The sequence below is a fragment of the Piliocolobus tephrosceles genome, chromosome 2, assembly GCF_002776525.5.
Source record: "Piliocolobus tephrosceles isolate RC106 chromosome 2, ASM277652v3, whole genome shotgun sequence".
Lineage (NCBI taxonomy): Eukaryota > Metazoa > Chordata > Mammalia > Primates > Cercopithecidae > Piliocolobus > Piliocolobus tephrosceles.
In genome coordinates, this window is record NC_045435.1 from 102,931,067 (window position 1) to 102,944,396 (window position 13,330).

At 46.4% G+C, this 13,330-nt stretch overlaps 1 protein-coding gene and 1 pseudogene across 1 annotated transcript in view; one reads left to right on the forward strand and one right to left on the reverse strand.

Annotated features, from left to right (window-relative positions):
- Positions 1 to 2,077: 2,077 nt before the first annotated feature.
- On the reverse strand, positions 2,078 to 4,288 carry LOC116418720 (annotated as a pseudogene).
- Positions 4,289 to 4,374: 86 nt separating this feature from the next.
- The window catches only part of PARL (presenilin associated rhomboid like), a 56,236-nt gene continuing 47,280 nt past the window's right edge, over positions 4,375 to 13,330 (forward strand). The window contains exon 1 of the mRNA XM_023187618.2: positions 4,375 to 4,554. Coding sequence (XP_023043386.1) covers positions 4,430 to 4,554 — 125 coding nt within the window. The 5' untranslated portion in view covers positions 4,375 to 4,429. The remainder of the gene's footprint in view (positions 4,555 to 13,330) is intronic.

Here is a 13,330-nt window from a genome sequence, read left to right on the forward strand (position 1 = left end):
AGTGGCCTGGAACAGCATATGAGAGTGAGCTGGAGGGGCAAGCAGAGGATATTCAGCACACCCCAGCCTCGGGCCCCTTGGGTTCCGGAGGTAAGCATCCTCCTCATGCCCTCATAATTCTTCCAGGTTACTTGCCCAAAGACCACCTTGAGCATATATGTCTCCTCTGCTGAAACTGTCTCCTTTATCTCTAGCTCCTCTTCAGCACTATTAATCACCTTCTAGTCATCCTCTTCTTCACTGAAATGTTAGGATTTCATTCCAAATCCTGCCATCACCCTGAAGACCCCAAGTTCATGTGAGCAACGCAGTCAACATCCAGGACCTCTCCGTTTCTGGGCTCTCTCATCTTTAGTGATTTTCAGCTCATTCCTCTTCCGCCATCAGCCCTATGGCCACACCCAAGTTCTTGTCAGCTCCTAAGAGAAGCTCTCACCCTCTGAAATGGTCAATTCACAGATCCCTATAGAGAACCGTGAAGGGTCTAATATTTTACCCTACTTGAAAACTAACACGTTAACCTGGTCTAGTTTTATGGGTGCTGGCACAAGACTCCTGGTTCAGAAATGAAGGACAATTTATTACCCACAGCAATAGCATTAGCCAGACTGACTATCAGAATTTTTGTGCTGGTTCCTTGAGTCCCAATTCCCATGGAGCAACATGAAGAGGGCTGGACTGTACCTGCACACTCAGTGGGTTGCATTATAGGAGAGGAATGCTGAACTGAAGTAGAATCTTTTATTTATTTATTTTGAGACAGAGTCTTGCTCTGTTGCCTAGGCTGGAGTACAATGACGTGATCTCAGCTCACTGCAGACTTCACCTCCATGGTTCCAGCGATTCTCCTGCCTCGACCTCCCGGGTACCTGGGACTACAGGCATGCACCACCACACCCAGCTAATTTTTGTATTTTTAGTAGAGACGGGGTTTTACCATGTTGGCCAGGCTGGTCTCTAACTTCTGACCTCAGGTGATCCACCCACCTCAGTCTCCCAAAGTCCTAGAGCCACCGTGCCTGGCTGAATCAGAATCTTTTATTTATTTTATTTTTTATATTTTTTGAGACGGAGTCTTGCTCTGTCGCCCAGGCTGGAGTGCAGTGGCCGGATCTCAGCTCACCGCAAGCTCTGCCTCCCGGGTTCACGCCATTCTCCTGCCTCAGCCTCCCGAGTAGCTGGGACTACAGGCGCCCGCCACCTCGCCCGGCTAGTTTTTTCTATTTTTTAGTAGAGACGGGGTTTCACCGTGTTAGCCAGGATGGTCTCGATCTCCTGATCTCGTGATCCGCCCGTCTCGGCCTCCCAAAGTGCTGGGATTACAGGCTTGAGCCACCGCGCCCGGCCTATTTATTTTATTATTATTTTTGAAACAAAGTCTCGCTGTGTCCCCCAGGCTGGAGTGCAGTGGCACAGTCTTGGCTCACTGCAACGTCCACCTCCCGGGGTCAAGCGATTCTCATGTCTCAGCCTCCCGAGTAGCTGGGGTTACAGACGTGTGCCACCACGTCCGGCTAATTTTTCTATTTTTAGTAGAGACGGGGTTTTACCATGTTGGCCAGGCTGGTGTTGAATCCCTGGCATCAAGTGATCCGCCCACCTCGGCCTCCCGAAGTGCTGGGATTGCAGGCGTGAGCCCCCACGCCCTGCCATGGAATCAGAATCTTTTACGACGGGCAGCACACAAGCCTGTGCTCTCTAGGGTGATATTATCTTTCTTCCAAGGTCATAAGCCAACTGCCCTTTGCTCTTGAGGAAAACATCCCTACCTTCCAATGTTGTTCGCTTGTTTACTATAAAAACTTACTATTAAAGAGTAGGTCCTCCAGGCTCAGTGTTCTTCAGTTGAGATGCAAATCCACTGCATGTTCAGCACCCATCTGGCTCATGGCATTGCCACCATGGGACTTGGAGAACATGCAGTGGTAATATAAAGTGTTTTGTTTCTGACCCAGGAGTCTCCTGTCTTTTGCCAACATCCAATCTTTTAGCTTGCATATAGGGTAAAATCAAATCCCAGACTTAACACTCTGATATAACCAAAGTAAATTTATTTTTTAGAAACTGATGTGTATTTTCCATCAATGTTATTTCCATGTTGCTTAAGAGCCCGTGTAGGAACAGTTGAAGACCATTAAGTAGTTGTTTCTACTCATTCAGTGGCCTGAGCTGTGGGAGCTGCAGACCATTCCGTGGCAGGCTGAACACTCCAGTCTTCAGTAGGGACCTGAGGAGTAGGCACAGAGGGCACCTGCATGCCATCGGACCAGTCTCCAACCTCAGGCTGAGTAGCAGTGAACTCAGGAGCTGGAGCTGTCCATTCGCCCTAAAATTCCTTCTTGGTCACAGTCTTTTCAGCAGCAGCCTGCTCCTCTTTTCCAATCTCTTCAGGATCTCTGTAGAAGTAGAGATCAGGCTTCTCCCACCTCCCATGGGTGTTCAAGGGAAATAGTGCCACACACGCGCAGAACTTCCAGGGCCAGCATCCACCACTTCAGACCCACTGAGGGACCTCCCTTGTTGTTGCAGGTGATGGCAATGTCCACATTGCACAGAGGAAAACCTGTGTGACATAGAGCAATGGTAGGTAGGTTAATATAAAATGTCTCTGTGAGAGGCTGGTGGTCAGCCCAGGGATCAGCAACCAATAGAAGCTGACTCCCCCTGCAGGCTGCCTGGATCTGGTTAGTGAAGGTTCCAGGAGTGAAGTGGCCAGCAACTGGAGTGGCTCCAGTGGCAGCAGCAAACTTCAGCCCAGCCCTCTGGCCAGTATTCTTACAGGACATGACACTGACATCAGCAGGGTTTTTAAAGGCAGCAATGGCATGAGCTGCCAGCAGAAGCTTCTCCCAGGTCCTCTTCAGATGTAGGATGTAGATGCCATCACTTTTCTTCTTCTTTTTTTTTTTTTTTTTTTTTGAGACGGAGTCTCGCTCTCTTGCCCAGGCTGGAGTGCAGTGGCGTGATCTCGGCTCACTGCAAGCTCTGCCTCCCGGGTTCACGCCATTCTCCTGCCTCAGCCTCCCCAGTAGCTGGGACTACAGGCACCTGCCACCACGCCTGGCTAATTTTTGTATTTTTAGTAGAGACGGGGTTTCACCATGTTGGCCGGGCTGGTATCGAACTCCTGACCTCAGGTGATCTGACCACCTGGGCCTCCCAAAATGCTGGGATTACAGGGGTGAGCCACTGAAGGGGTGGCCTGCCCCTCCACACCTGTGGGTGTTTCTCGTTAGGTGGAACGAGAGACTTGAGAAAAGAAATGAGACACAGAGACAAAGTATAGAGAAAGAAAAAGTGGGCCCAGGGGACCGGCGTTCAGCATACAGAGTACCCACGCTCTGTGGGTAAGGATAGTGGGAGATAAGGGAGTGGCAGGACAATAGGATCATCGAAGGGAGAAAATTAGCGGTAAGACATATGGATAAAGATCTCTGTGACATGAATAAGTTCAAAGGAAAATGCTGTGTCTTGATATGCACATGCAAACATCTCCATAAACCTTTTAGCAGCATTGTTCCAGACTATCACATGGGGAGAAACCTTGGACAATACCTAGCTTTCCTAGGCAGAGGTCCCTGCGACCTTTGGCCGTGTATGTGTCCCTGGGTAGTTGAGATTAAGAGAATGGTGATGACTTTTTAACCAGCAAGGTGCCTTCAGGCACTTGTTTAACAAAGCACATCCTACACAGCCCAAAATCCTTTAAACCTTAAGTCACCACAGCACATGTCTCTTGCAAGGACAAGGTTGGGGGTAGGGTCACAGATTAACAGCATCTCAAATACAGAACAAAATGGAGTCTCTTATGTCTGCTTCCTTCTATATAGACACAGTAACAGGCTGATCTCTTTCTTTTCCCCACAAGCCACCCCACCCAATAGGCTTGGACTTTGTTAAAGGCATACAGAATAACACGAAGTGGTTAGAAATACAGAAAAAAAAAGAGTAGTAATTTAAGAAAACTTGGCTTGCGACCTTGGTTCCTCTAGGGACCATTCCTGCAACTCTGGCCAAGTCCTGTCCCCTCTGACCTGAGGCAAAGTGAAACAGTGATGACATCTGCCTCTAGCAGTGCTGTGAGGATTAAATGCAATCTTAGGGAAAGCACCTGCTATGTGCCCTTACTTAAAAAAAAAAGTCAGTTGTCCCTCTTCGCTCTGGTCTCATCCTCCTCATCTGCAAATGCGGGGAGGCCGGGGCACTCTCGCAGGTCGCTCCGGGAGCCAACTGAGCGGTGGGAGGGGAAGCGGTGGTAGAGAAGGGCGCCAGCCACTAGCCTGGGCACCGTGGCTGCTTCGGCTGCCACTCAGCCGCGCGGGGGCGCTCTAGACTGCTCCTCGCGCTCTATGGTGTTTCCTTCGCCCCGGAAGTAGTTGCGCAGCTGGGGTGGGTAAGGTCAGGCCATGGTGGGGCCGAGGTTGGGAAGATGGCGTGGCGAGGCTGGGCGCAGAGAGGCTGGGGCTGTGGCCAGGCATGGGCTGCGTCGGTGGACGGCCGCAGCTGCGAGGAGCTCACTGCGGCCCTAGCCCCGCAGCGGCTGCTCGGACACAGGTAAGGGCAGCTGCTCTGGTCTTCTCGCCTCTTGCTCCCTGAGCTCTGGCAGTGTATCCTCGGGGGCGGAGGCCGTCTGGGCCTCTTGTGCTGCCCCCAGCTCACCCCCTTCACCTTACCTGCCCCTTCTCTCTCCTCTCTCGCCTCCGTCCAGTCCTCGCTTCTCGCTCCCCTTGCGCATCCTAGCCTAGCCCTCCGCGAGCCTGCGCTTTCTCCTTTCCCATTGGGAAGGACGTGACTGGAAGGGGAACTAAGCTGAAGGTTCATGCGTGCCACACTTCATAATCCCGAGAGAAAACTGTTGAGCCAGTTTCTAAGTGAAGCAGTTAGTACAGCTGGTAGAATGGCGGTTTTTATTCTTTTTCCATCTAATTATAAAGGTTATGTTCCATTACAACCAGTCGCCTTCTTTAGCTTGTAGTGAGCTAAGGGAGGACGAAGTCTGAGGGAGGGTATCACTTTGTGTCTGGCAAAGTCGTGGGAGAGGCTTTACTGTTGAATTGAGACAGTGGAAGATTTGGTTTCCGGTTGATTCGGAAGGAAAACTACCGAACCTTCCGAGTAGAAGTGTGAAGTGTATGGTCTATCAGTATTGCTGATTTTTGCATCACAGTAATTCATTTCTAATTTGAGAGAGAAGAGAGAAATTCCTCACCTGTTTAAGAATCTGATGTGCATTTGGCTTTGAAAATTTTCCTCCTCTTTTGTTCAAAACTTCTCTCCTCCCAATTTCTGACTTGGTTAGATGGGTGTCTCGAATCCACCTGATTGCTGGTAATAAGAAACATTGTTTATCAACACATGGGATAGTCAATGATAAATAATCGAGGCTCTAATGTGGCGGACAAGGATCACCTGGAGAGTTTGTATGGTATTTTTATGTCCCAGGCCTCACCCTAGCCCTATCAAATCACAATCAGGAGAGGGTGGGTGGAGTGGAAGAACCTGTATGACCTACAAGCATTAAAGGTGAGTTTTATCAGGGACTTGTGAAAACCTTAATTCATTGTATCTTCATACACTGTAACATGGATCTGTCAGGCACTAATCTGGAACTCCTGGGGACGTGGAAAGTGAGGACAGGTGGAGGTGGTAATCCCGTTTGAGATTGCATAGTTTAAGGGGGGGAAGAAAAGATTAATACTGGCCGGGTGTGGTGGCTCACTCGCCTGTAATCCTAGCACTTTGGGAGGCTGAGGCAGATGGATCGCCTGAAGTCAGGAGTTCAAGACCAGCCTGGCCAACATTGCAAAACCCTGCCTCTACTAAAAATACAAGAAACTAGCGGGGCGTGGTGGCGGGCGCCTGTAATCCCAGCTAGTCTGGAGGCCGAGGCAGGAGAATGGCTTGAACCCGGGAGGTGGAGGTTGCAGTGAGCCGAGATCATGCCATTGCACTCCAGCTTGAACAACAGAGTGAGACGCCATTTAAAATAAATACTGTACGTGTATTAGGAAGCAACAGGAAGTGTGTGAAACATTTAAGATTTATGTGCACATCACCGTGCTGGTTTTAGGAAGGGGAAGCAAAGGAAAACTAATGAGCCCCTAGTAAAAACTGAGCATGAAGACCATTTGAAACAGTGAAGAAGAAACACATGAAATGTTGAAGATTAGTATTTAATGTCTGAAAAGCTTGCCATCTGTATAGAAAGTTTGAAAATGACATTTTCGTGGTTGCATAAAAAATATACATGAGAATGTAGGCCTGAAATAGAGCATTTGCCTCTGGAAATAACTTCTTAAAGTTAACAGTATCAGTTATCTCAACATACAGCTAATAACCTTTATTAGGTTTTTAGCTTTATTAGTAGCGCATGTAATCCCAGCTACTCGGTGGGGCCGAGGTAGGAGAATCGCTTGAACCCAGGAGACGGAGGTTGCAGTGAGCCGAGATCGCGCCATTGCACTCCAGCGTGGGGGACAAGAGCGAGGCTTCATCTCAAAAAAAAAAAAAAAAAAAAAATGCACAATGGCTGTGCGGTGGCACAGGCCTGCAGTCCCAGCACTTTGGGAGGCTGAGGCAGGAAGATAACTTGAGTCTAATAATAACCTTTATTAGCTGTATGATGAGTTCTTACGGTTCTGAAATTAGCGTGCAGAAGAATGACCCAATCCTTGTCATTTGATGTATTAATAATAGGCCGGAAGTGGGACCAGGAATTTGCATTTTACAAGCACTCTAGGTGGAGATACTAGGGTCTGAAAACTACTGCAGGCCCAAGGCGGCCCACCAGCCAGGAATAGTTTACATTTTTAAAGGATTGTAAAACAAAAATAGTAGAATGTGACAGATTTCAGTAGTCCACAAAGACCAAAATACTTTCTATCTGGCCTTTCACACAAAAGGGAAAAAAAATCTCATTTGGGCTCTTTGTAAACTTTACTGTTACCAAGATTTGAGGCTTGAAAGTGGAAACCTGCTTAATTTACCAATTGTATGAAACTATCCAAGGGAAGAAAGTAGTTGAATTGTAATACTTAACATTTTATATTTTTAAAAAGCTTGCCATTTGGATGGAAAATTTATATTGAGATATAGTGTCTCCCTTTCTCTCTCTCCCCCCCCCCCCATATATATGTATTTATTTATTTTTAAAGGCAAACTCTTGCTCTGTTGCCCAGGCTGGAGTACAGTGGCACGATCTCAGCTCATTACAACTTCTGCCTCCCAGGTTCAAGCTATTCTCCTGCCTCAGCCTCCCGAGTAGCTGGAATTACAGGCATGCACCACCATGATGCCTGGCTAAGTTTTGTGCTTTTTGTAGAGACGGGGTTTTGCTGTGTTGGCCAGGCTGGTCTCGAACTCCTGGTCTCAAGTGATCTGCCCGCCTCGGCCTCCCAAAGTGTTGGGATTACAGGCTTCCGTCACCATGCCTAGCCTCAAAATACTTTTAAGTAAGATACTTGACATATTAGTCAATCGTGTATGTTATATTTTGTTTTAACTGACCATCTATTAACTCAAGATGGGGTCAAGAAAATAATTTCGGTATGTCAGAGTTTATGTAGAATCTAACCTCCCACCCAATATCTTTTGTATTTTTAAGAGGTGAGTTCTGTCACCTAGGCTGAAGTGCAGTGGCACTGTCATAGCTCACTGCAGCCCCAGACTCCTGGGTTCAAGGGATCCCCCCTCATCAGCCTCCCTCATAGCAAGGACTACAGGTACGCACTACCATGCCTCAGGCTCTATTTTGTTTTAAGTAGAATGAATCTAATCAGTTGTGTATGCTTAGACACATTTTGTCTCCATTTAAACATTAGGCCATTTCTACTTAATTTGTTCATACAAATCTTAAGTAACATAAACATTAGCACTGACCTGTATATTTAAGTTGTATGGTCTTTACCCTTGCACTCTTAAAAACAATGCACAGGCCGGGCACGGTGGTTCACACCTGTAATCCCAGCACTTTGGGAGGCTGAGGCGGAGGGATCACCTGAGGTCAAGAGTTCTAGACCAGCCTGGCCAACATGGTGAAACCCTGTCTCTACTAAAAATACAAAAATTAGCCAGGCATGGTGGCAGGCGCATGTAATCCCAGCTACTCGGTGGGGCCGAGGCAGGAGAGTCGCTTGAACCCAGGAGACAGAGGTTGCAGTGAGCCAAGATCGCGCCATTGCACTCCGGCGTGGGGGACAAGAGCGAGACTTCATCTCAAAAAAAAAAGAAAAAAAATGCACAATGGCTGTGCGTTGGCACAGGCCTGCAGTCCCAGCACTTTGGGAGGCTGAGGCAGGAAGATAACTTGAGTCTAGGAGTTTGAGACCAGCCTGGGCAATATAGGGAGACTCCTGTCTCTACAAAAATTTAAAAAAATTAGTGGGTATGGTGGTGCTTGCCTCTGGTCCCAGCTACTTGGGGGGCTAAGGTAGGAGGATTGCTTGAGCCGGGAAGGTGAAGGTGAAGGCTGCTGTGAGCTATGAGGGTGCCACTGCCCTCCAGCCTGAGTAAGAGTGTGAGACCCTGTCTCAAAAAACCCAAAAAACGAAACAAGAACCAAAACACTTATGACTGTGTTGTCACTCACCATTAGGTCAACAAATATATTGGTATAACTTTTTCTACTTAAAAGTTATAGGATTGTATTTTTTTTAAAAAAAATCTGAACTGGCTGGGCGTGGTGGGCTCATGCCTGTAATCCCAGCACTTTGGGAGGCCGAGGTGGGCGGGTCACCTGAGGTCAGGAGTTCAAGACCAGCCTGGCCAATGTGGTGACACCCCCCCGCCCCTCTACTAAAAACACAAAAATTAGCCTGGGTGTGGTGGCGGGCACCTGTAATCCCAGCTACTTGGGAGCTGGAGGAAGGAGAATCACTTGAACCCCGGAAGCGGAGGATGCAGTGAGCCGAGATCACACCATTGCACTCCAACCTGGCAACAGGAGCAAAACTCTGTGTTAAAAAACAGAAACAAACAACAAGAAAAACTGAACCATAACTGTGTGGCTGGTGGCAACTTAAGTATTCATGACATCCTCCCACTTTGAGCACATTTGATTGCTTCCACAAATCACCAGCTGCTGGCAGAAGGACCAAAGCAGCAGGGTCAAGGCAGGCCTGCCTTCGTGAGTTGGTATATGCCTCAAGGGACCCTCTTTCCCATTCCCATCCATTTTATTGCAGCACTTCACTTTGTTTTCTGACTTATTCCGGTAGGTAATTTATTTTTCCAATCTTATATACCCATCCGATTGGGAAGAGGTGAATAACCTAAACCTGTGAATAAAATCGCAAACATTTGCAATTAGAGATATTATGCTTTTCCTTGTTTCACACTTAAAGAAATTTAAGGCCGGGTGCAGTGGCTCACGCCTGTAATCCTTTGGCAGCACTTTGGGCGACACATTGGGAGGCCGAGGCAGGCAGATCACCTGAGGTCAGGAGTTTGAGACTAGCCTGACCAATATGGCGAAACCTCATCTCTACTAAAAATACAAAAAAAAAAAAAAGAAAAAGCCTGTCCTGATGGCAGGCATCTCTAATCCCAGCTACTTGGGAGGCTGAGGCAGGAGAATCACTTGAATTTGAGAGGCAGAGGTTGCAGTGAGTTGAGATAGTGCCACTGCACTCCAGCCTGGGTGACAGAGTGAGGACCACCCCCCCCCCCCCGCAAAAAAAAGGAAATTTAAAATGAAAGCTCACTAAAAAGAAAATGTACCTTATATAATATGTAATAAACATACTACATCTAAAAGCATCCTTATGCCAATAGAAAACCAAACTCGAACTGACCTAAATTATTAGGGGAATTTATTGATTTGTGCAGTTCAAAAATGTAGAGGTAGGACTGGCTTCTAGTGAGATAAGTCCAGTGTCTCAAATTGTCACCAGACACTATTTTCTCCATGGTTTGTCTCTGCTGTCTAAATGTTGGCTTTATTCTCTCAGCATGCTCTCTCCTTGTGGTTATAAGATGGCTGCCAGCAGCTCTTGGGGCTCTACATTTTTAGGCGCAAATCTAGCAGAAAAAAAAGTTGTCTTCTCCGTTATCGCAAACAAAATCTTGAAATTGAATTTCATTGGACCACATTGGCCTAACTTGGGACAGGTGCCCATCCTTGAATCCCTTGAAGTTGCCAGGGAATGGGATGTGAAAGTTGGCTTAAGTCAATCATGGGCTCCAATCAAACGAAGTGGCTGGAAATTCTAGGGTATGGTTTGGAAAAGGAGAAGAGGGCATAGATGCTGGGAGCCAGTCCTAGTGAAGCATTTGTATTGGAATTCTTTGTTTTATTACCTAGATAGGATTAATCTGTGGGACAACAAACCATTCTAATTTAAGTACAAGTATTGCTGGAAGAGTGAGGAATCGGGTTCTAGCTCCTTGCTATTCCAAGTGGTTCATGAACTAGCAGTTGGGGCATCATCTAGGACAGGGATTTGGTAAACTTAGTTTGTAAAAGGTCAGATAGAAAATATGACCGCATGTGGTCTTTGTCACATATTCTTCCGCTTTCCTTTTAAACAACCCTTTAAACATGTAAAAACCATTTTTAGTTGGAGGCTCAAATCCACTCTATAGGCCATAGTTTGACAACCCCTAATTTAGGCGCTTGTTTAGATATGCAAAATTTCAGACTCACCTTGCCCCAGACCTACTAAATTAGAATGTTTTTAATGAGATTTCCAGGTGATCTGTATGTAGACTAAAGTTTCCCCAAACCTGTGGTATGAATAGATCTTGACTCTGGCGGCACATGAGAATCACCCAGGGAGGTCTTACAACTACTGAGGCCTTGGGCCCAGTCCTAGAGATTCTAATTTAATTGATATGAGGTAGAACCATGGTGTAGGACTTTTAAGAGCTCACCCGGCAGTTCTAATGTATAGCCAGAATGAGAATTACTGCTCTAGACTAGGAATCATGACTGCCTCTGCCACATCTAGTGTGGTAGTTAAAAAAACCATGGCCACAATATTTTGTAGTTCTTCTCATCCAAAGTTGGAGTCAGCTTCCCCATTCCTTGGAGCTGGGCTGGACTTGTGGCTTTGTTTGGCTGGTAGCATGTGGTGGAAATAATATTATGCAAAGTCCAGAGGCAGCCTCAGAAGACCTTGCAGCTTTTGCCTTTGCCCACTTGGAACACTCCCTTTGTCATGGTAGAAGCCCCCACTAGACTACTGAACACCAAGGACTGGGTGGAGAAAGAGCCAGCAGACAGCAAGCTCTAAGGCTCCAGGTACGAGTGAGGCCATCTTAGACTCTCCAGCTCTGATGAAGCAGTCAAGAGTACTGGCTGCATTGAGTGATCCAGGTGAGACCAGTGGAATCGGTCCCTAGTTGGGGGCACCTAACCTAGAGAATCATGAGAAATAATAAATTACAGTTTTAGGCCAGGCATGGTGTCTCATGCCTATAACCCTAGCACTTTGGGAGGCCAAGATGGGAGGATCACTTGAAACCAGGAGTTTGAGACCAGCCTGGTTATCATAGCAAGAACCCATCTCTTTAAAAACAAGAAAAAGTAGGCTGGGTATGGTGACTCACACCTGTAATCCCAGAACTTTGGGAGGCCGAGGCGGATGGATCACTTGAGCTTAGGAGTTTGAGACAAGCCTGACCAATATGGTGAAACCCCATCCCTACTAAAAATACAAAAATTAGCCAGATGTGGTGGTGTATACCTGTAGTCCCAGCTATTCGGGAGGCTAAGACAGGAGAATTGCTTGTACCTGGGAGGCGGAGGTTGCAGTGAGCCGAGAGCATGCCACTGCACTCCAGCCTGGGTGACACTGTCTCAAAAAAAAAAAAAAAAGTAATAAATTATGGTTTTAAGCCAGTGCATGTTAGAGTGGTTTGTTAAGATGTGGATACCTGAATTTAAAAATGCTCTATTACTAAAAAATTCTAATGCTAATCTGAGCCTTCAGTGAGCCGTGATCTTTTTGCTGGTAGAGGGTCTTGCCTCTGTTGATGGCTGCGGACTGATCAGAGTGGTGGTTACTGAAGTTTGGAGTAGTGGTGGCAATTTCTTAAAATAAGACAACATGAAGTTTGCCATGTTAATTGACTCCTCCTTTCACAAAAGATTTCTCAGTAGCATGTGATGCTGTCTGATAGCATTTTATCCACAGTAGAACTTTTTTCAAAGTAGGAGTAAATCCTCTCAAACCGTGCTACTGCTTTATCAACTTGGTTTATGTAATAATCTAAATCCTTTGTTGTCCTTTCAACAGTGTTCACAGCATCTTCACCAGGAGTAGATTCTATCTCAAGAAACCACTTTCTTTGTTCATCCATAAGAAGCAACTTCTCATCTATTCAAGTTTGATCATGAGATTGCAGCAATTCAGCCACATCTTCAGGCTCCACTTCTAATTCTAGTTCTCTTGCTATTTCTTTTTTTTTTGAGATGGAGTTTCACTCCTGTCGCCCAGGCTGGAGTGCAGTGGTGCAATCTTGGCTCATTGCAACCTCTGCCTCCCCTGTTCAAGCGATTCTCCTGCCTCAGCCTCCTAAGTAGCTGGGATTACAGGCACCCACCACCATGCCCGGTTAATTTTTTTGTATTTTTAATAGAGACGGGGTTTCACCATGTTGTCCAGGCTGGTCTTGAACTCCTGACCTCAGGTGATCTGCCCACGTCGGCCTCCCAAGGTACTGGGATTACAGGCATGAGCTACTGCACCCAGCCCTTAGTTCCATTTCTATTTCTACTGCATCTGCAGTTACTTCCTCCACTGAAGTCTTGAGCCCCTCAAAGTCATAATTGAGTGTTGTAATCAACTTCTTCTAAACTCCTGTTAATGTTGATATTTTGACCTCCTCTCATGAATCATGAATGTTCCCGATGATCCAGATGGTAGATCCAGAACCTTTTCAGTTTACCTTGCCCAGATCCATCAGAAGAATCACTCTGTGGCTCTTGTCTTACAAAATGCATTTCTTTTTCTTTTCTTTTCTTTTCTTTTCTTTTCTTTCTTTCTTTCTTTCTTTCACAAAATGTATTTCATAGGGGGGAAGAAAAAACAAAATGTATTTCTTAAATCTTAAATAATATGACTTGAAAGTTGAAATTATTCCTTGGTGTGTGTGGATGCAGAATGGATATTGTGTTAGCAGGCATGAAAACAACATTCATCTTCTTGTACCTGTGCATCTGAGCTCTTGGGTGACCAGACACACTGTCAATGAATAGTAATATTTTTAGAGGATTTTTTTTTCTTGGCATGTGGTCTCAACATTGGGCTTAAAATATTTGGTAAACTGTTTGGGCACGGTGGCTTGCTCCTGTAATCCCAGCACTTTGGGAGGCCAAGGTCGGTGGATC